Source organism: Mobula hypostoma, chromosome 10, assembly GCF_963921235.1.
Source record: "Mobula hypostoma chromosome 10, sMobHyp1.1, whole genome shotgun sequence".
NCBI lineage: Eukaryota > Metazoa > Chordata > Chondrichthyes > Myliobatiformes > Myliobatidae > Mobula > Mobula hypostoma.
Genome location: NC_086106.1, coordinates 81,546,657 through 81,568,890, shown reverse-complemented (window position 1 = coordinate 81,568,890; position 22,234 = coordinate 81,546,657). Strand labels below are relative to the sequence as shown.

The window sequence follows — 22,234 nt, the reverse complement described above, 5'->3', positions numbered from 1 at the left end:
AGTCTATTATCATTACACAATAATCTTTTAACAAATGAAAGCTGGAATATACATTTTACATTAATCTCTGACACTGTCTGAAAATTTATCTTTGATTAAGTTCCTTGTTGCTTTGCAATTTCTTGAATTCTAACAGTCATTACTAAAATAATATTGAAAATTCACAGAAGAGAGGAAATGTCATTAAGCAGCCGGGCTTGGAAAGAAATTATAGCAAAATTTTTAGGTTGAAACCACTGCCCGTTGTGCCCCTGACATTTAGGACAGCAATGAAGGTCCCCTAACTCTTTCTGTCCATACCGTTGCACAAAGATATAGAAGGATCCGTCATTGCTGTTTCTGTAATAATTTTGTTTCACCAGTCAGGGTTGATAGCCCTGAGCTGAACCTGAACTTGGAGGATCGATACACCACTCTTGGTCTGCTCTCTACCCTTTGACCTGTTTGGCACAGGTGACTCAACAAAGAGCCAAAGCACAAAGCCCTGACTCCAGTCAACATAGCTATCCAGGTCACTGAGGCATGCAAACCTCCAAAACACAAGGTTGTGGTCCTCTTGGAGGCTTCAGGCTGAAAATGCTGAATATATTGTAATCTGATCACAAGCTTGTAAAGCTATTGGCTTGCTTTTACTGATGGAGTCAGCTACCCACACTTGTCACTTGGATCCCTCACTGCCTGGTCTGAATTTGTATGTTCTAACTTGTAGGCTTAATCAACCTAGGTCTAAGTGTTGAGGTCCTCAAGCAATGTATTTTGGTAACATGCTGGCAAAATCCAAGTGCAAATACTTTAAAAAGAAACTGTGCTTTCACTCCCCTTTCTTTCTTTATCACAACCATATTATTGACATTCTTTTACTGGCTCAGGGCTACAGCACAAAGGTTCTGGAATCAGAGTTCCAAACTCAGACACTGGGAGATTCCAGCAAGCTCCTATTCCACCAGAAGACTCACCTACTGTATATATGGAGCCAGGGACATTTAGTATAAATTGTTTCTCCACAATTCTGGGGCAGCATGGTGGCATAGCGGTTAGCACGACACTATTAGAGCTCAGGGTGTCATAGTTCAGAGTTCAATTCTGGCATCCTCTATAAGCAAGTTTTTATGTTCCTTCCTGTGTGCATGTGGATTTCCTCCAGGTGTCCAACGTCATACTGGTTAGTAGGTTGGTTGCTCATTGTAAACTGCCCTATGATTAGGCTGGGGTTAAATCAGTGGGTTACTGGGCTGGAAGGACCTTTTCTGCACTGCATCTCTAAATAAAATGCAATAAAATAAAAAATATGACTCACATCTGGAGCACAGTAAACAGAAGTCAGCTGAAAAGTTCATGACTTATTCATTTGTCTGAAAGTCTTAAAACTTGCAGACTTGAGGGTAGATGTTTATGTTTCCTTGCTGGCAAAATCAGGCCAGCCAAGATTTTTTTTTTTGGCTTGGCTATTTTGTTATCGATGCCTGTTCACCTTTGTAACTCACCCAAGTGGTGATTCTTCCTTTCATAGGCAACGTGTTTTGTTGTGGGTGCCTGATGACATTGAGGTATAACTTGGTTAACTGTATTCCGCTATATCCTAGGATTGATGAGACCATTTGCTTTTCCTTTTGGAAAGTCATATTTGCTCTTGGAAAATATAATAGACCTGCTTATTAACAACTTCCAGATACCCACACAAAATGATAAAATAGAAACAATGCAACAGAAGTTTGAAATATTAACTTTTTAACTTACCGGTTCTTTATTTGTGAACTTGCATTTTTTTTTAAATGTGGATTGCTATTAGTAATACAGTCTAGTGCATCCATTAAATTTATATAGAATGTAAAGATTAGGATAAAAGCACCAGTTGATAGAATGGTTATTAAATCAAAGAAGGAATATAATCAAATTAGAAATGCAGATAACCATCTGGGTAGCCTCCAACCTGATGGCAGAGTCACCTCATCCTCCAACCACTTCACCGTTCCCCATTTATGTTTCCTTCTCACACCTTCTTACCTGCCCATCACCTCCCTCTGGTACTTCTTCCCTTTCCCTTTCTTCCATGGTCTTTGACCTCTCCTGTCAGACTCCCCCTTCTCCAGCCCTTATCTGTTCCACCAATCAACGTCCCAGCTCTTTACCTCACCTGCTCCCCCTCTCCCGGTTTGACCTGTCACCTGCCACCTTGTACTACTTCCTCCCCTCCCACCCCCACCTTCATATTCTGCCTTCTTCCCCCTTCCTTTCTAGTCCTGATGAAGAGTCCTGGCCCGAAACATCAACTGTTTACTCTTTTCCATGGATGCTGCCTGACCTGCTGAGTTCCTCCAGCATTTTATGTGTATAATGACATGTATATTTGTTCTCCTTCTGAATGCATCTCTAATTGATTCTTCTCCAACTTTGCACCTAATCATCAAATTTTTGATGGTTGACCAGGTGTAGATTTAGGAAATAGATGCCTGTCTGATTATTAATACCCAATTACTATTTTCCCACAGCAATCTCTTACTGTTTCAATACCAATGAACAAGAATGTCAGTTTTCATTGCAAGCTTGAGCAAACTTCTCAAGTCAGCTTTTTTTCTCAAAGTGACTCTTTTTGTGCACATACACTTGGATCAATTATATTGTGTTTTGTAATTATGGAAGTATTGTAATGCTGTTAAAAGTTTTAAGGCTAAATTGTAAATTCCATTTAGTTAACAGTCATTCTTTAGGGATTTGGTGGAGTCATTCCTCATTTTGTGCAGTATTCCCCAGGTTAGCAAAAAGAAGTAACTTAGACGAAGAAAGTAGAGCTGCTGGTACAAATGTTGTGAACAGCTGTGTCTACTTAATGGATAAATAAAATGAAAACTGGAGTGAACTGAAGACAACTGTAGTCATCCAGAGGTTCTCATGATTGTATTCTATGTGCTTTGAGCAGTGGCAAATTTGTTATTGACAGATTTTTCCCTAGCCACCTTGTTAGATAGCATAAAATATTCATTTGATTATTCCATATTTGTATATTTTCCGATTTTATCATTGCTATCGGTCATTTTCTAGACTTTTTGGTGCCAGTGTTTACAAATGAAACAAGTAATTCAAATCAATTTGCTCTGTATGCTTGACAACATCCAAAGGGCATATTACAGAGTAAGTCACTAGTGTTCTATTAAAATACTCCCCATTATAAACAGCAGAATACTGGTTAATGTATTTTACTCATAATCCAAAGTCCCCAATTAAGAATGCACAGAGAAGAGTTCAAATCCCACCAAAGCAGATGGAGAATTTGTACTTGATTAACTAGCAATCTAGAATTTAAAGAAAGAAGTTTATCTCAGATATGGTGGTCATGAACCTATATGGTTGGTTCATTAATGTACATCAATAAAAGGGATTTACTTTCCTTTATCTGACCTGTAGTTGAAACATAGTCACAAAATGTTAGGTAAAATATTGCAAGAAACAATTAGAACACTACTGAATGCACCAAAGCACCAGATTTCTCAACCAATGGGCATTATTGGATGCTCCAGGGCATCTAAAATAAGGTATACACAAGGGGCACTGAGCCATCTACAGTAACAGAACTGTATTGTAGTGCATGACCAGGAAATATCTCACTTAATACTCAGGATCAAGCCAAAGGACCAAATGTGGTTCAATGGGATGTCGAGAAAATGCTTGATGCAGCGCCAAGAATAGTTAAAATTCAGTATTCAGTTGGCAGAGGAGAGTGGTTCCACAGCTTCAGAATAAAGTTCTGATCAGTCCTGCTTCATCAGTTGTAAATAGTAGATGAAAATGGATCACCTAACAGTATGGCAAATGTCAATGTTCCCTCTAATGTGCTGTGCAATTTTATTGCCCAGTGAGAACAACATGTGCGCACTGAATAATTTCTTCAATAAAAACAGTATATATAAGTCCATTCTTAAAATCTGCAGACAAGTCATTGCAAACTGCATGTTGTCTATGCTGTCCTCATCAGAAATCAGGAAAAGAAATGTGATTGTGAAATATACTTAACCGGTCAATGTGGTAGAGGATGACAATATTTTGTGCCCAGTTTAACTTCCTTTGTGTGCTAGTAGCAAAAGATGAGAGGTGACATTGACATGTGTAAAAACAAGAGACTCTGCAACAGACACACAAGGAACTCACCAAGTCAGGCAGCACCTATGGAGGGAAATGAACAGCCCATGTTTCAGACTGAGACCCTTCATCGGGATCGGAAAGGAAGAAGGCATAAGCCAGAATGAGAAGCTGAGGGAGAGACGAGTACAAGCTGGCAGGTGACAGGTGAAACCAGGTGAGGGTGAAGTTGGGTGGGTGAGGGTGGTGAGATGAACTGAGAAGCTAGGAGGTGATGGGTGGAAGAGGTAAAGAGCTGAAAAAGAAGGAATCTGATAGAGGAGAACAGTGGACCATGGAAGAAAAGGAAGGAGGAAAGGCACCAGAGGGAGGTGATGAACAGCTGAAAAGAGAAGTGGCAAGGGGAGAACCAGAATGGGGAATGGAAAGAGAGAGAATGGGAGGGGTGAAATTACCAGAAGTTAGAGAAATCAATGTTCATAGCATCAGGTTGGATTCTATCCAGATAGAAAATGAAGTGTTGCTTCTCCAACCAGAGTGTGGCTTCATATCCCCAGCAGTAGTCAAAGGGGTATACTTCGCCACATTTGCCTTCACCCAGTCCTCCCACTACAGGGATAGAGTTGCCCTTGTCCTTACATACTACCCCAAGAGTCCTTACATATTATCCCCAGCACAACATTTTCTGTAACTTCTTCCATCTATAATGGAACAGTACCATTAAGCACATCTTTCCATTTCCTATGACCTCACTCTCTATGCAACTGGTTTGTCGCTTTGTCCCTCCCCATTGATCTGGAAGTGGGATAAGTCCTACACCTCTCCCTCACCACAATTCAGGGCCCACACAGACTTTCCAGGTGAATCTGTTGGGGTCATCTACTATGTCAAGTGCTCCCAGTGCAGCCTCTCCAATATTGCTGAAACCCAATGTAGAGGGAGAACCACTTTGTCAAGCGCTTCCACTCTGTCAGCTACAAAAGGAAGTATTTCCTGGTGGCCACCTATTTCAATTCAATTTCTCTCTCCCATTCTGACAGTCCATGGCCTCTTCTGGTTCCTCTCCTTCTTCCCTTTCTTCCACAGTCTACTCTTCTTTCCTATCAGATTTCTCTTTCTTCAGCTGTTTACTTCATCCATTTATCACTTCATCCTCACTCCCCCACCCATCCATCTTCCCCCACACCTACTAGTTTGTACTATTTCCCCTCCCCTTCCTTTTTATTCTAGCTTCTACCCCCTTTCTTTCCAGTCCTGGTGAAGGGTATCGGCCTAGAATATAGACTGTTTATTCTCCTTCATAGGTATTGCCTGACGTGCTGATTTCCTGCAGCATTTTGTGAGTTGCATTAGAGATAGAGATACAGCACAGAAAAGGGCTGTTTTGCCAACCAAGTCTGTGCCAACCATTAATCACCCACTCGTACTAACCTAACATTAATTCCAGTTTTATCCCTCCTACTCTCCACACATTCTTCCACTCCCCTACACATCAAAGGGAAATTTCCAACAGGCAATTACCTACCAACCTGCATGCCTTTGGAAAAGGGAAGAAAAACTTTCTGGAAGGAAATTCTGCATTCTGTTTCCTTTTCATTGCCTCATTGTAGTTCTGTTTAGAATGAACTGTTTGGATGATGTGCAAAAAATCTTTTGCACTGTATCTCCATAGATGTGACAATAATATTCAAATTTCAGGCACGACAACCCACATGATCCCAGGGTGACTACACAAGCTCCATACCGATTGGAGCCGAGGTCAGGATTAAACCCAGGTCTCTGGTACTTTGAGGCAGAGACCCTACTAGCTGCCTCACTGTGCCACTCCAATATTATGTTTGAGCATTAGGACCTCGGCTGCTTGTCACTCTTTACGCAAGGACTGAGTTAGTGTGACTGCTGTCCTCGTATGCAGATGGAAAGGCATTACCCATATTCTCAGATTTGTATGATTACTGGACTGTAGTTTATGTTGGTTTCCTTCAGTTTTTTGGTGCTGGCTTTCTTGTGGACGATTGGCGGGTGGGTGACCTGTTAATTGTTGTGTGTGGGGGATGTTTGGGATTTGGTGCTACTGTCGCTGTTCTTCCTGTGAGTGAGGGGGTCGGGGATTGTTATTGCGACTGTTTTTTTTTGCTGTGGGGAGAGGGGTGATTTTGGGGTCAGTAGGTTTTGTTTCTTTTCTTTTTCATACCGGTTGAGGGAGAGAGTTGATGTTCTTTCTTTCATCAACACCCATGGTCTTTCTGTATTTAGTGGCTATCTGGAGTAGACAAATATCAGAGTTGTACTATAGATGCACACTTCGACAATAAAATGAACCTTTGATCCTTTAGAATCATGACTGGGTGTGAGAGCTGTTGTCATCGTTTAAATAATAGTAATAATAATAACACTATGTCAATCGTAGATTACAGCATGATTTGCCTTGACAATGGATGCGGGGGTGCATTTCTAGACAACGAAAATTCTGTCCACCTTTTTAAGAGATTGCTAATCGCAAATGTGGCAGTAAGAAGTCAGAAACTTCTGGAAGGATGAGCTGAATAAGGTATCTTCACTCAAAGGTCTATTCTGAATATATAAGGAGCGCAAGGATCACTGATACAGTTTCTAGATGGGCAACACAGTAATGTACGGGTTTACGGTGTCGGCAATCTGGGTTCAATTCTGCCAAAGTCTGTAAGAACTCTGTACGATATTCATGTGTCTGCATGGCTTTGCTCCGGGGTCCTCCCAAAGAGTTGGGATTAGTGGGCATGCTACATCAGTGCCCGAGTCACGGTGACACTTGTGGGATGTTCCTAGCACATCCTCAAACAGTGCAGGTCATTAATGCAAATGATGCATTTCACTGTATGTTTGAATGTTTCAATGAACTGATGAAAAATAAAGTCAATCTTTCTTTATAATTCCATTCTGATGTAATTGAACTGACTGGACTCATACCTCTGACTAATAAAAAGAGCAAGGGTGGATGAGAGAAATTCATATGTCCATCCTTCAAAAATAAATTTCAACATGAAAGATTAAAAATTAACTTTGTGGTAAGCCACTGAGGATAATATACTACCCTAAATCCTCAAAAAAGACAGCTTTGCACACTAATATGTAGAGCCCTAGAGAGAAGAAAGAAGCAAGGGTTAAGATTTGTCTAGCTCAGCTTCCATATAGACCGTAGAATGTTTGTGTAGGAGGAAGAAGACATGGGCTTCTAGTGGTGAACATTATGAACATCTCTGTTACACTGGATCAAGTATTCTGGAAGTGGATTAATGAGTATAATTTTAAATGAGCCATCTCTTTTCCTTTACCTCCCTTTCACCTTTCTTTAAAGTAGGAAGTTTACAGCCCAGGCAGCTGGGTAGTTACGGTGGAGATCCACGCTGTCTGACGTTTATAACAGACTTTAATCTGCTTCTGACAACAGGACTTGAGGCTCTTAATGGCATCCTGAATGCTTTTACTCCACTTTGAGAACTTGGGGGTGAGGGGAGGTGGGGGGCGGGGGGCTCAGATTCCTGCAAGTTGATGTTTCAATTTTTTAAACAGGCCCTGAGGACATCCTTGAATCATGGAACGTAGTACAGTACTATTCTGATAGGCCGTTTGACCCACGATGTTTTACTGATCATGACGCCTATTTACTGAGCGTTACAGCATGTACAGGCCCTTCCCGCCCTTCGAGCTGCGCCACCCAGAAACCCACCTATTGAACCCTAGCCTAATCACAGGACTATGACCAATTAACCTACTAATCAGTACGTCTTTGGACTGTGGCGGAGGCAGGGGGGGATCCCATGGACTCACAGGAAGTACGTACAAACAGAGGGTGCCAAATTGAACTCCAATGCCCCAAGCTGTAGTAGTTCATCGTGGACTTTATGCACTAGTTTTAAAAAGCATGCAGGGTCTGTCGGGAACTGTCTGTGGAACAGGAAATACTATTAACCTTAGGTTAATAGCAACTAGGATTAATTACCAAGGGCTAATTAAAAGAAGCAGGATTTGAGGGGAGCTGCAATTGTGGGAGTGTTAGGGTGGTCAGGCTTTGGCTCAATGGGCTTGGGAAAGCATGGTCACAGGAAAGAATTTTAAGTTTGACCAGTTGGAAGCATAACAAGTGTGAGCTGGTTGGTATTTCAGGCAGTGGAATGCTCCTCCTGTGAGATGTGGGATTTCAGGGTACCTAACAGTCTCCCTGATGACTACATCTGCGGGAAGTGCACCCAACTTCAGTTCCTGACTGACAAGGTCAAGGAAATGGAGCTAGAGCTAAATGTACTCAGAGCTATCTGAAAGACTGAGAACTTTATAGATGAATCCTTTACTGAGGTGGACAACAGAGTCGGCGGCCATGAAATAGAAGCCAGAATGGTGTGTGTCCTCCCAGGTGCTAGAGTCCAGGATGTCTTAGAGCAGCTGCAAAAGATTCTCAAAAGGAAGGGTGAGCAGCAACAGGTCATGGTGCACATTGAATTGAATTGACTTTATTTCTTATATCCTTCACATACATGAGGAGCAAAAATCTTGATGTTATGCCTCCATCTAAATGTGCCACGTGCAATCATAGTAATTTATAATAAATAGAACAGTCAATGTAATATAGAGTACACTCATATCAGTGTGAATAAATTGGGCTGATGGCCTGGTGGAAGAAGCTGTCCTGGAGCCTATTGGTCCTGGCATTTATGCTTCCTGGATGGTGGCAGCTGGAATAGATTGTGATTGGGATGACTTGGGTCCCCAGTGATCCTACAGGTCCTTCTTACACACCTGTCCTTGTAAATGTCCTGAATCATGGGAAGTTCACAACTACAGATGTGCTGGGCTGTCTGCACCACACTCTGCAGAGTCCTGCGATTAAGGGAGGTACAGTCCCCATACCAGGCAGTGATGCAGCTAGTCATGATGCTCTCAGTTGTGCCCCTGTAGAAAGTTCTTAGGGTTTGGGGGCCCATACCAAACTTCCTCAGCCACCTGAGGTGAAAGAGGTGCTGTTGTGCCTTTTTCACCACACAGCTGGTGCGTATAGACCACGTGAGGTCCTCAGTGAAATGGATGCCGAGGAACTTGAAGCTGTTTACCCTCTCAGCCCCAGATCCATTGATATCAATAGGGGTTATCCGGTCTCCATTCCTCCTGTAATCCACAACCAGCTCCTTTGTTTTTGCGACATTGAGGGAGAGGTTGTTTTCTTGACACCACTGTGTCAGAGAGATGACTTCTTCCCTGTAGGCCACCTTGTTATTATCTGAGATAAGGCCAATCAATGTAGTGGTGTTGGCAAATTTAATTAGAAGATTGAAGCTGTAGGTGGCAATACAGTCATGGATATACAGGGAGTAGAGGAGGGGACTCAGTACGCAGCCCTAAAGGGCTCCTGTATTGAGAGTCAGAGGGTTGGAGGTGAGGGAGCCCACCCTTACAACCTACTGGCGATCTGACAGGAAGTCCAGGATCCAGCTGCACAAGGGAGGGTCAAGGACAAGGTCTCTGAGCTTCTTGTCGAGCCTGAATGAAACTATGGTGTTGAATGCTGAACTGTAGTCCAAGAACAGCATTCTCACATAAGCATCCTTCTTCTCCAGATGCGTAAGAACGGAATGTCATTGGCACCAATGACATAAATTCACGAGATTATGGAATGGTTCCGCAGGCTGTTAAATTGCAAATATCACACCACTCTTTAAGAAGGAAAGGAGGCAGAAGAAAGGAAACTATAGGCCAGTTAGCCTGACTTTAGTCAATGGGAAGATGTTGGAATCCATTATTAAGAATAAGCTTTCAGGATATTTGGAGGTGCATGGTAGAGTATGGTTTCCTTCAGGGGAGATCTTGCCTGACAAGTCTGCTGGAATTCTTTGAGGAAATTACAGCTAGGATAGACAAGGAAGTCAGTGGATGTTGTATCTCTGGATATTTACAAGGTCTTTGACAAGGTGCCAAACATGAGGCTGAAACCAAGATAAGAGCCCATGATATTACAGGAAAGATACTAGCATGGATAGATGATTGCAAGATTGATAGGAAGCAAAGAGTGGGAATAAAGAGAGCCTTTTCTACTTGGCTTCCAGTGACTATTGGTGTTCTGCAGGGGTCAGTTTTTTGAGACTGCCTCTTTTACATTATATTTCAATGATTTTGATGATGGTTTTATAGCCAGGTTTGCAGATGATAAAAAGATAGGTGGAGGAGCAGGAAGTTTTGAGGAATCAGGGAGGCTGCAGAGGGGCTTGGGCAGATTAGGAGAATGTATTAAGTAATGACAGATGGAATACAGCATTGGAAAGTGTATGTTCATGCACTTCGGTATAAGGAACAAAAGCGTAGTCTATTTTCTAAATGGGCAGAAAATTCAAAAATCAGAGGTGCAGAGGGACTTGGGAATCCTCAGGGCAAAATTCCTTGAAGTTTAACTTGCAGGTTGAGTCAGTGGTGAGGAAGGCAAATGTAATGTTAGCATTCATTTTGTAAGGACTAGAACATAAAAGCAATGATGTAATGCTGAGGTTTTATAAGGTGTTGGTGAGGCCTCACTCTGAGAATTTTGAGCAGTTTTGGGCCCTTATCTATGAAAGGATGTGCTGACACTAAAGAGGGTTCAGTAGAGATTCACACATCTGATTCCAGAAATGTAAGTTTTCATAGATGAGGAGAGTTTGATGACTGGGCCTGTTCTCGCTGGAGTTTAGAAGTATGAGGGAGGATCTGATTGAAACCTATCAAATATAGAATGGTCTAGTTAAAGTGGAATTGGAGAGGATGTTTCCTATAGTGGGTAAGTCTAGTACCACAGGGCACAACCTCTAAGTAGAGGGGCATCCATTTAGAACAGAGATGAGAGGGAATTTCTTCAGCCAGAGAGTAGTGAATCTGTGGAATTCATTGCCATGGTCAGTTCTGGCTGCCAGGTCATTGAGCATATTTAAAGCAGAGGTTAATTGTTTCTTGGTTAGTCAAAACATCAATGGCTATCAACAGTTACAGGGAGGAGGAAGGAGAATGGAGTTGAGAGGGATAATAAATCGACTATGATGGAATGGCAAAGCAGACTTAATGGGCTGAATGGCCTAATTTTGCTCCTATCCTCCTAATTCTGTTCCACCAGCTTCAGGAACAGTTATTACCCCTCAACCATCCATCTCTTGAACCAGGAGGATAACTTTACTCAACTTCACTTACCCCATCACTGGGGTTCCCACAACCTATGGACTCGCTTTCAATGATTCGTCATCTCGTGTTCTCTATTTATTATTATTATTATTATTATTATTATTTCTTTGTTTTTCTTTTGTACGTGCACAGTTTGCTGTGTTTCCACACTGGTTACCTGCCCTGTAGGGTGCAGTCTTCCACTGATTCTATTATGGCTGTTGAATTTACTAAGTATTCCCTCAAGGAAACAAACATCAGGGTTGCATTTGGTGACATATATGTACTTTGATCATGCACTTACTTGAACTTTGAATCTTTTATAGTCTTAAACTAATGCACCATATCCTTCCTATAGTCAAACTACTAGAATTGCACTGAAGTTTTGTGTAGCTGCAACATGATTTCCTCTTATACTCAACACTCCTACCAATGAAGGCAGGCAGTCCATACAATCTTTTCCACTTGTGTAGCCACTCAGTGAACTATAGACCCCAAGATCCCAGTGTACCTCAATGCTATTAAGGGGATTACCATTAACTGTATATGCTCTCCCTTCATTTGACCTCCAAAAATGCAATACATTACACTTGCCTGGATTATCTCCATCTGCTACAATCACTTCAATCCACCTGGCAATCTCTTACCTTGACCTCATTAGGAGTAGAAGGAGACACTCTGAGAGTGTTGTTAGGCATGCACATAACATGGCCTGCCCATTGTTCACTGAATATATGTAACATTTTGATATTGGGTATGTTGGTGACATTAATGTTTGTTTACTCATTCTGCCAGTGGATGTTTTTGCTGAGACAATTTTGCTAGTGCATTTTCCAATCCTTTGAGGTTTCTGTAATAGATGGTCTGTGGTTCAGGGGGGGAAAAAACAGGAATACAAGGAACACTGCTGCCTTGTAGACCATGAATTTTCTGTTGCGTTTGAGGTCTTGACCTTCAAATGTATTTCTCAGAGGTCCAAAGGCTACCTTGAAACACAGAAAGTAATGATGAGATTCATTGTCTGTCTCCACTGATGGGTGGCTTTTGAAATAGGCGAAGTGGGAAACATTTTCCAGGGTGGCATCTTGTTGGAGGTTGGTGTTGCTTTCAGAAGTTAGTGGAAGGTCTTTGTTTTGGGAGTGCTTAATAAAAGGTCTATGCTTCGTAATCAAACAAGAATAACTTAGAACTGGGCCTGTAAACAAGTGCATATGTGAGCTTTGTCTGTATTGCAGTTCAACTACAATTATGGAACTCTTCTTAGTTTAGGAATGGAGGTATCATAGGTCTATCATTATCCCATTTGCACCACGCCAATAAGAAATTTATTGGAGATGAGCTTCAGTATAACTGATTAAAATTAAGTAAATATTGGGATGATGATGCAGCCTTGCTTAACAACAGTTTGTACAGCACGGAGATCTATCTGCATGTCAAGTACCTTCGCTCCATCTGTTGCAAAAGGCAGGATCTCCCAGTGGCTACTCATTTCAGTCCAACTTCACATTCCCTTGCCAATATGCCTGTCCATTGCCTTCCCTATAGTCACAATGAGGCCAGACTCAGGGTGGAAGAATAAAGCTTCATGTTCCATCTGTCCTGACGAAGGGTCTCGGCCTGAAACGTCGACTGCGCCTCTTCCTATAGATGCTGCTTGGCCTGCTGCGTTCACCAGCAATTTTGATGTATGTTCCATCTGGGTCGTCTCCAATCTGAACATTGATTTCTCTAACTTCTGGTAATTACTCCCCTCCATCCGTTTCTTTTCCCATTCCCTATTCTGGTTATCTTATCCTGATCTACATATCACCTCCCTCTGCTTACCCTCCCTTTCCCTTTCTTCCATGGTGTACTTCCTCTCCAATCAGCTTTCTTCTTCTTCAGCCTCTTCCCTCTTCCATCTATCACCTCCCAGCTTCTAACCTCATTCCCACCCATCCCTACACACCTACTTTCCTCTTCACTTGATCTTGCCTATCACTTGCCAACTTTTACTCCTCCCTCTCCCCCCACCTTCTTATTCTTGCTTCTGCCCCCTTTCCTTTCAACTCCTGAGAAAGAGTCTCAGCCCAAAACGTTGACTGTTTCTTCCCCATCATAGATGCTACCTGACTTGCTTAATTCCTTGAGCATTTTGTATGTGTTGCACGACGATTAGATCGTTTATTGGCCCTTGGTTATGATTACTGCTTGCATGCCATCATGTATTATCCATACAGTGAAGACAATTTTATGAAGGCAGCAAAATTTGTGAATTTCCCACAGTCCATGTTCCTTAGATGGAATAATTCAAAGACCCTATAATTACCTGACTCTTCCTCAGCAAGAATGTTCTTGACTATATCCCAAGACAAACTGCCTGCTCTTGCCCTCAGTGACAGGAAGTTAAAAAAGGCTTGTGTCAGCTGAAAAATATTAAACCCTTGAGAGGAGACAGTATCCCTGCTGAGGCTTTAACATTTGGTAAAGAGGAATTTCAGACAAGAATATATAGCTTCCACTGTGAGAAGAGGTGAACCTGTCAGGAGACTGCAAAGTGGATGCAGTCAAGATGGAGACCATGAGTGCTCTAGAAGAAATGCAGGAAGCAGCACCAACCTCTACAGAGCATAAAAATCATGGGTAGGGAGCAGAGTTTGGTAATTCCAAATTTTATTGGAGGAAATTTCTGGTCATTCATATTTGTTTTGACAAGATATACAAATGATGAGGACAAGAAATTTGGACTCAAATCAAGGAAAATGGGTTATGTTTTTCCTATAAACATTGGATCTGTTGTACATACTGCCCTGCACTTATGATATTGGTCACTCCTGGAAACAACTAACTTCTATAGAGCTTATGATTTCTGCATACCAACCTGTTGTCTTTCTCTTGCATGGTGTCTAAATGAAAGAAGCTTTGACTGTTCATTTATGACGCATTATAGTCCCCTCCTATATCTACACACTTAGTCCAGTGGTCGTGGAGTATACGGATCCCTTCTTTGTAGATATAGGTGTCTCGGACCTCCAGAAAGTGGTCCACAGCAGGGGTGATTGACAAGTTTGTGGCCTAAGGTAGAAGGAGTCAATTTTAGAAAACCTAGCACGTTTATTTTTCAACATAGCTCCCTCCTACATTTACACACTTAGTCCAGCGGTCGGCGTCTTGGACCTCCAGAAAGTGGTCCACAGCAGGGATGATTGATAAGTTTGTGGCGTTGGGTAGAAGGAGGTGACTTATACAGCTCTCGTTACATGTACGTGCAGTTCAACTCTTTGTATAATTATGCAGAAAGTTTGAAGTTAATAACTCATCTCCTTCTACCTTAGGCCATGAACTTATCAATCACCCCTGCTGTGGACCACTTTCTGGAGGTCCAAGATGCTGACTTTTACAAAGAAGGGATCCATATGCTCCACGACCGCTGGACTAAGTGTGTAAATGTAGGAGGGGACTATGTTGAAAAATAAATGTGCTAGGTTTTTTAAAATTGACTCCTTCTCCCTTAGGCCACAAACGTATTAATCACCGCTCGTATATTGGCAATCGACATGCTCATTAGCCATCTTTTTTAATTACCACTTCCTGTACAGAAGGATGGCAGCAAGCCAAATTGCCAATGAATCATGCCCCTCCTTTTCCTCATGTCGACAACCGCAACCTTCTTGGTAAACTGACTTATTATTGTCACACAAACCTAGGTACAGTGAAAATCGCATCTGCATACCATACATACAGATCAATTAATTATAATAGTGCATTGCAGTAGTACAAGGTAAAGAATAAAGTGTTACAGTTCAGAGAAATTGCAGTGCAGGTAGATAATAGGTTTAATCGATGTAGATTGAGATTAAGAGTCCATTTTATCATACTAAGGAAGCTTTCAATAGTCTTATAACCATGTGAAGGAATCAATCTTTGAACCTGGTGGTATGTGCTTTCACGCTTTTCTACCTACTGCCCAATGGGAGGGCGGAGAAGGGAGAACGTCTGGGGTGAGTGGACCTTTGACTTTGCTGACTCGTTTGCCGAGGCAGTGAGAAGTATAGACTGAGTCCGTGGAGAGGAGGCTGATTTTTGTGATGTGATGTACTCAGCTGTGTCCACAGCTCTTGTGGTCACAGGCAGAGCAGTTGCTACACCTAGCAGTAATGTATCCAGATAGGATGCTTTCAGTAGTGGATTGATTAAAAATCATTCAGGATCAAAGGTACGTGCCAAATTTCCTTAGCCTTCTGATGAAACAGGGGTACTGGAAAGCTTTCTTAGCCATATCATCAATATGGTTAGACCTGGATAGGCTGTTGGTGACTCTGAGGAACTTGAAACTCACAGCCCTCTCAACCTTAGCAGCGTTGATGTAAACAGGAGCGTGTGCACTGCTCCCCTTCCTAATGTCAATGACCTATTCTTTTGTTTTGTTGGCATTGGGAAAGATTGTTGTCATGACACCATATCGCAAGGCTCTCAATCTATACTCCAACTTATCACTATTTGAGATGGGGCCCACTGTGGTGGTATCATTGGTAGGTGTGCAGATGGAATTGGAGCAGAATCTGGCCATGCAGTTATGCATTTATAGGCAGTAGGGATTTGAGAAGTCAGCCCTGTGCCACATCAGCATTGAAGATCATTGTGGCCTTGCTGCTGTCCTTACTGATTGTGGTCTGGTGGTCAGGAAGTCCAGGATCTAATTGCAAACGGATGTGTGGAGTCGCAGATTTGGTGTTTGAGTTGAGTTTGCTTGGGATTACAATATTGAAGGCAAAGCTGTAGTCAATGAACAATAGTTTGACGTAGGTCTGCCTTTACTGCCCAGATGCTCCAGAGATGAGTGTGGGATCGGGGAGCTAGCATCTGCCATTGATCCGTTTCAGTGGTAGGTGAGTGGCAGTGAGTTGAGGTCGTCTGTTAATGCTTGCTATGACCAGCCACTCAAGCACGTCATGACGGCGGTTGTCAGAACCACTGAGCAGTAGCCACTAAGTCACGTTACCTTATTTTTCTTAGATACCGGGGTGATAACAGTCATCTTAAAGCAGATAGGAGGTTGAAAATGTCCACAAGTATTCCCCCCACCCCTGGCCCCAGCTGTTCTGTACAGAGTCTAAGGACACAGTCAGGGAAACTATCTGGACCAGTTGCTTTCCACGGGCTCACTCTCTGGTGACTGTGGGTTCAGCTGAGTTGGCCGTTGTCAGAGTGGGCAGTGACATTCCAATCCCCTTCTGTTCAAAACGTGCAGAATGCGTCATTGGAGAGGAATGTGCTGTTGTCAGTGATGCTGCTGACTTCATTTTGTAGCTCATTGTCACAACTGATGGCTGCTGTATTATTATTTATCTCTGATAGCTTTATGGGCATCATATCTCAATTTCTTGTAAAGGTTAGGGTCACCTGAACACTGAGACCTAGACTTCAGTAGGGAGTGTATCTACTGGTTTATCCATGTTTTACAGTTCGGGGACACCCAGATTGTCCCCTTTGGTACACCATCCTTGATTAATTCAAATTGTTTGAAAAATTATTGTTACTAAAAAGATTGCAACAACAATCATCCATTGTTCCAGATAACAGTTTCAATCGTGTCATCATATTTCAACATATGTGTTCTTTTATCTTTCAACCTGCCTGCAAACTGTATTTGAAACTCTAGATACATAAAGAAATCCCTTCTGCATTAATCATATTCCAAAGGCATACATCATAGGGAACACAGGCCTAAGTTTTGAAATCCAATAGGGACCAATATCAGTGGGACAGATTAAATAGGTGACCTTATTATGTTTTTAAATCGGAAAGGATTTGGATTGAATAAATTGGCGGGGGGGGAAATTGAATCAAATTGTGCATAGATAATGCAGAAACTATTTCATCTTTCAAGGAAAAGTTGGGAAAAATATTGGATGAAATTGAGAGATATGATTAGGAAAACTGTGAGATTAATTTTGCATTGTTTAATCAAAAGCAAACAGTGGCATAGCTTACTGAATTGTCTCCCTCTGTGTTGTATGGTTCCATGGTAGAATCATCTGAGTTTGAAAGCAGGAATTTGGAAACATTAACTTCTAGACTAAAGTACATAGTATAGCAGTGAAAGTGGCCAGAGGTAGGGGGCAGTCATGTTAAAATGAAGTACAAAATGTCTTCATTCAGGCTCCTACCGTGCTTCTTGGATAGAGGGAGGGCAGTCTGTGAACTTGGAGCTACGTGTATCTGTCATGGGGTACTGAGAGGTGAATAAGTACAGGGGAATAACTTTGACTGTATCTTTCCTCAGAAAATAAAATCTTCAAAAAAATCTTTCACTCAGTAAGTAGAACATTTTTAAATTTCCCTTCTGTTTTTTTTCTCCCTAGACGAATATATTTCTAGGAGAAGATACTATTAAATCATCAGGTTTACTGAAATCACATTTATTGCAACTGCTGCAAACAAATGCATCATCTCCAAGTCAAGTAAGTTCAAACCTTTTGTTTTATTTAAGTTATAATTAGACACATTTAGTAAATACTTACGTTGCAAAGATCTGACTCAATTTTTCAAATTGATATGACATGGAATTCCTCCTGCTATGACCTAATGGTCCTTCAACAACTTATTCAGTGCTTGGGTCCAAGACAAAATAGCATACATATGAGCAAGTGGAATCAGAAGTGATAAAACCTATCACAAGAGAAAATCTGCAGATACTGGAAATCCGAGCAATACACACAAAATGCTGGAGGAACTCAGCATTTTATGTGTATCACAGGGTTAGTTGTTGTCATAAAATTTATTCTAGCAAATATCAATTGGACTTATTGAATACTTTAATCTTTCTTCAAAAATAATGATTAATTTAACTCCAACTCCAGGATTGGACAACACAAGTTATTGTTGTAGCTTACTTTGCTTAACAGCAAATGGTGTTATAAATATTCTGAGATGAGAAAAGTATTTGTCAATGGTGATAAAGGTTTGTTGACTGTGTGCATATCTCTGCAGTTCCTGTGTTATTTTCCATTACATACCAATAGGAGCCATGTTCATGAACAGATGTCTGGCTATTATGTCGTACTTTGTACTTCATGGTTTTTGTGATGTGTTAAGTACTGTTAGTGGTTGTTGATTGCAGCAAAGTGCAACTGTCCATTGTTCTTGATCTGGGAGGGCAACATCAGACTCTTATTAACAGTTTATAGGTCTTCCATTTATTATTTCCTCAGCAGATTAGAGATTATTTAAATTCTTTGATCAGATTTCTCCCCATCTTTAGTTTTCTGAAAATCCACCCGGTATCAAATTGACTTTTCAATTGTTTAAATCTTGTACAAACTGTTGACTCCAATAATTATGAAATACATTTTGTGATGCTTTCACAATATAATGGACTACTACAATAGTTGAGTGGAAAATCAATTCTCATTCCATGTTGCCAGTGCAGCTTTTTACTTAATGCAGTATAATATTTATGCAGTTCATCTCTATTTTTCTATGTTTACAAGTTGTATGTCCAACAAATGGAGCAGATACAGTTTTGTTAAATAATCCAGTTCATAATAAAGAAAATTATAGGGGCTGTAAACTGGTCAATAATATGTTCCAGTTCATTCCCAGGGTAGGTATTGGCCTGTAATATTTGGTGACATTGAATATTTTAAGTGATACTTAAAATATTAAAAGCTTGGTTAAAACTTATTCACTACTTTAAAATTTTAAGATAGTGAATAAAGTTTAACTGGATGTTTTAATATTTTAAGTCATTACGTTCACTGAATAGCCACTCCAGTCATTAAATAAAACAATACTATATATGTGGATTGATATGATACAATAAAACATTGTTAGATTTTTAAGTATTAGAGAATTGTTTTAATTTTTATGTTAAAGCTCACTTTAAACTTAAGATAGAAACGTCACTGTCCCAATCTTTATATTGCCTCTGCAGTGCAGTTCTCTCTGGGTGCAGAGTTGTTTGTCAGTGTATGTTTATTGCAGAAGCCTCACTTGTCACTCAGATTAGGCTCAGGCAGAAAGGCTAAGTCAAACTGCCATCAAGTTTGCTTCAAGAAATTAGTAATGAATATCACGCAGCAAAAGTTCAAAAATGATTGTAAACTGCACTTAATTTGATTTCTTTAGAAATGTCAGTGTGCACGTAAATCTTGATTTAAGCATGAGGCAGAATATATATTACTTAAAAAGTAACCATTTCCTTTCTATGCTTAAAGACAGTCCGAGGTGTTAGGACACATTTTGTAGCTTGTTGGAGAGCATTCAACTTGCTCAATTGCTTTTATTCAATAGAGCAAGCCTATTATTTATAGAGGTATTTGTGGTATGGCACAGTAACTATGGGCTCCTGGTACGACCACCAGTTGACCTTAAACTCCCTTCCATTGAGTTGTTAGTTAAGAATGGCAAAACTGAATGAGATCCAAGAAATATAACAGTGAAATCCTTGAATTACTCCCAATGTACAGAAGCTATTAAAATAAAGCGTAGCTGTCAAACCAAGACTGTCTATGCTTTTGAAATATGAAGTAGCACTGATTAGAAAAATATCTAATATTTCCCTTACTGAAACCACAATCCTGAATTAGTTGAGCAATGCACGAAGTAAGAATTCCAGCAGCAGGCTTTGGCTGCGGAAGTTAAAACGCAATCCTGATTCTATAAGTAGAATTATATATACTGCCATTTAACTATGAAAATGCATGTATCCAATAGGCACTTTCTTTTCATGGTATCGTACAGCAGTATGCTAAACAACAGTATCTCTTGTATTACTTTATTTATATTGTCAGTCTCAATTTGAGAAAGCTGAACATAAGGATTAATGTAGAAGTGTCTGAGGATGCTTGTATTGAGAAATTCAATGGTGGTAATTTTGCTACCAATTTACTGCCTGTATTTTCAGCCTGGATCTTACCGTTTGTGCCCTTAGTGCTCCTCTTACTGATCTTCTGACATCGCAGCACTGATTGTTATCAGAATAAAATTACAATTTTGTCAAACTACCTGTTGTAATGCTGCTAGAAGCTTAGTGGCAAGTTACTTTTCTTCAATTTTGGTTAATACATTCCACAGAGCACTTCACGCTGTTTAAGGAGAAAAGAAAATCATCTCAAGCATCTAGAAGAGCAATTTAAAAATAAAGAACATCATTGAGAGATCATTTTAATGGTTGAAACTTTAATATTAGGAAGGTTCCTGTTTTACCTTCTCTGCCTGCTCACTGTGTTGAATAATGTATTCTGTAAGTTCATAAGTATTGATCAACTCGTCTTACTGGAAAACCTGAGGTATATTGTTCACTTGTTATGTGGCTTGTCTAGAGCTTTAAAATGCCATTAAAAGGTGATAATTTATCATTTCTTCTTTGAAAAAATTTAAAATCTTTAAAGATTTTCAGCATTGAAAGCTGTTTAATATTAAAGTAAAATTACAACTTAAAACTTTTGAGCTCTGCCACCACAGAATTAAAAAGAAGTTTATCACAATAGGCATCCATGCTTGTTTGTCAATGTACTCAAAACAAATACCTGTATTCATTTTTTTAAAGGTAAAATCAGAAATGGACAAGTATCTGGCCCCGCTAATTCCACCAGCTCCAACAATTCTGGACCAGAAGAAATACCGAAGGGAGAGTGCCTCAGTAGTAGATGAGTTTTTTGAGGAGCAAATTACATCACCATACAGCTTGAATATCAACCTAATTCTGCCTGATATCACACACCTGAGAACAGGTCTTTACAGATCTACAAAGCCAGCCCTCCCACAAGTAAAGACGGAGCAAGACACTAATTTTACCCAGTCGTGCACATCCAGCACGACAAATGCCCTGCCTGAGTTCACCAGTGTGTTCAGTGTGCCACACTCAGTTCCTGTGAATAATATTTTCATCAAGCAAGAGGCCCCTTCCCCGGAACTACAGCTCCCTGTCAGTTCACATCAACCCCAGATGTACCAAATGCCAATGAACACAGATGTTGTCAATATGCCTTTGAGCTCTACACAGTCACTTGGCAACACTACAGTTATTCACAGTTGTAACAATGTTACCATGTCAACAGGCATGGGTAGACCAAACAATCCATGTTCCCAATCTTCAGTTAAACATTTTCAAACGGTTGTATCCACACCAAACGGCTATGTTTTGCCAGCCCAGTTTTATCAGCAGCAGAATTCATACTTGCCACCCTCACCACCTAACTCCCAGCCTGGTAGCCCAGAGAACCAGCCTGATCTGATCAATACACTCTCGCCACCTCCATCATATGCTGCATCAGTGGCATCAAAGATAGTTCATCATTCGCAGATCCACAATCTTCCACCCACTTTGCAGACATGTCAACCTAGCTTCCAGCCAACGAAATATAGTCGACGTAACAACCCTGAGTTGGAGAAGCGACGCATTCATCACTGTGATTTCCCAGGTGCTTGTCAATGTTAGAGTTTCTTTTGGTATGATGTATAGGAGAATGGGTATTATGATTTAAGTATATTGCAATTTAATTTATTTTCTCTTTTTCCTCCTTGACTAAAGGCACTAATTCAAGCTAAGGTATATTTTGTGTCTTGCCCAAGTGGCCATTCATATACAAGTGTATCAATACAGTTTGCTATAGACTATTCCACCCCTTAAATCTATTCTGCCATTTAACAAGGTTCTAGCTGATATGTCACCTATCTCCATCTAACACCTTTGCCATATATCCCCAACATCCTTTTTACATACAAGCTTTTTCCTAGCATCACTCTTGAATGCCTTGGCCATAATTTTTAGACTTTGCACCTTGATCATGGATTCCTCAAGCATAAGAAATAATCTTTTTCCAGTTGTCTTATTAATTTGTATTTATAGTTCAGAAACATCACTCATATCATCCTTCAAACTTCTAAATTCCAAAACAACTCTAGTTTCTCTAATATCTCCTCATACTTTAAGCTTTGGAATCTCAGTGTCCTTCCAGTATATCCATTTTGCGTTCATTCCAAGTTTGATATATCCTTCCTAAATTGTGATGCTCAGAAA

At 40.7% G+C, this 22,234-nt stretch overlaps 1 protein-coding gene across 1 annotated transcript in view; it reads left to right on the top strand.

Annotated features, from left to right (window-relative positions):
- The window catches only part of klf5l (Kruppel like factor 5 like), a 68,236-nt gene that overhangs the window by 6,606 nt on the left and 39,396 nt on the right, over positions 1-22,234 (top strand). Inside the window, exons 2-3 of the mRNA XM_063060729.1 lie at positions 17,574-17,672; positions 20,762-21,635. Of these exons, the coding sequence (XP_062916799.1) occupies positions 17,574-17,672; positions 20,762-21,635 (973 nt within the window). The remainder of the gene's footprint in view (positions 1-17,573; positions 17,673-20,761; positions 21,636-22,234) is intronic.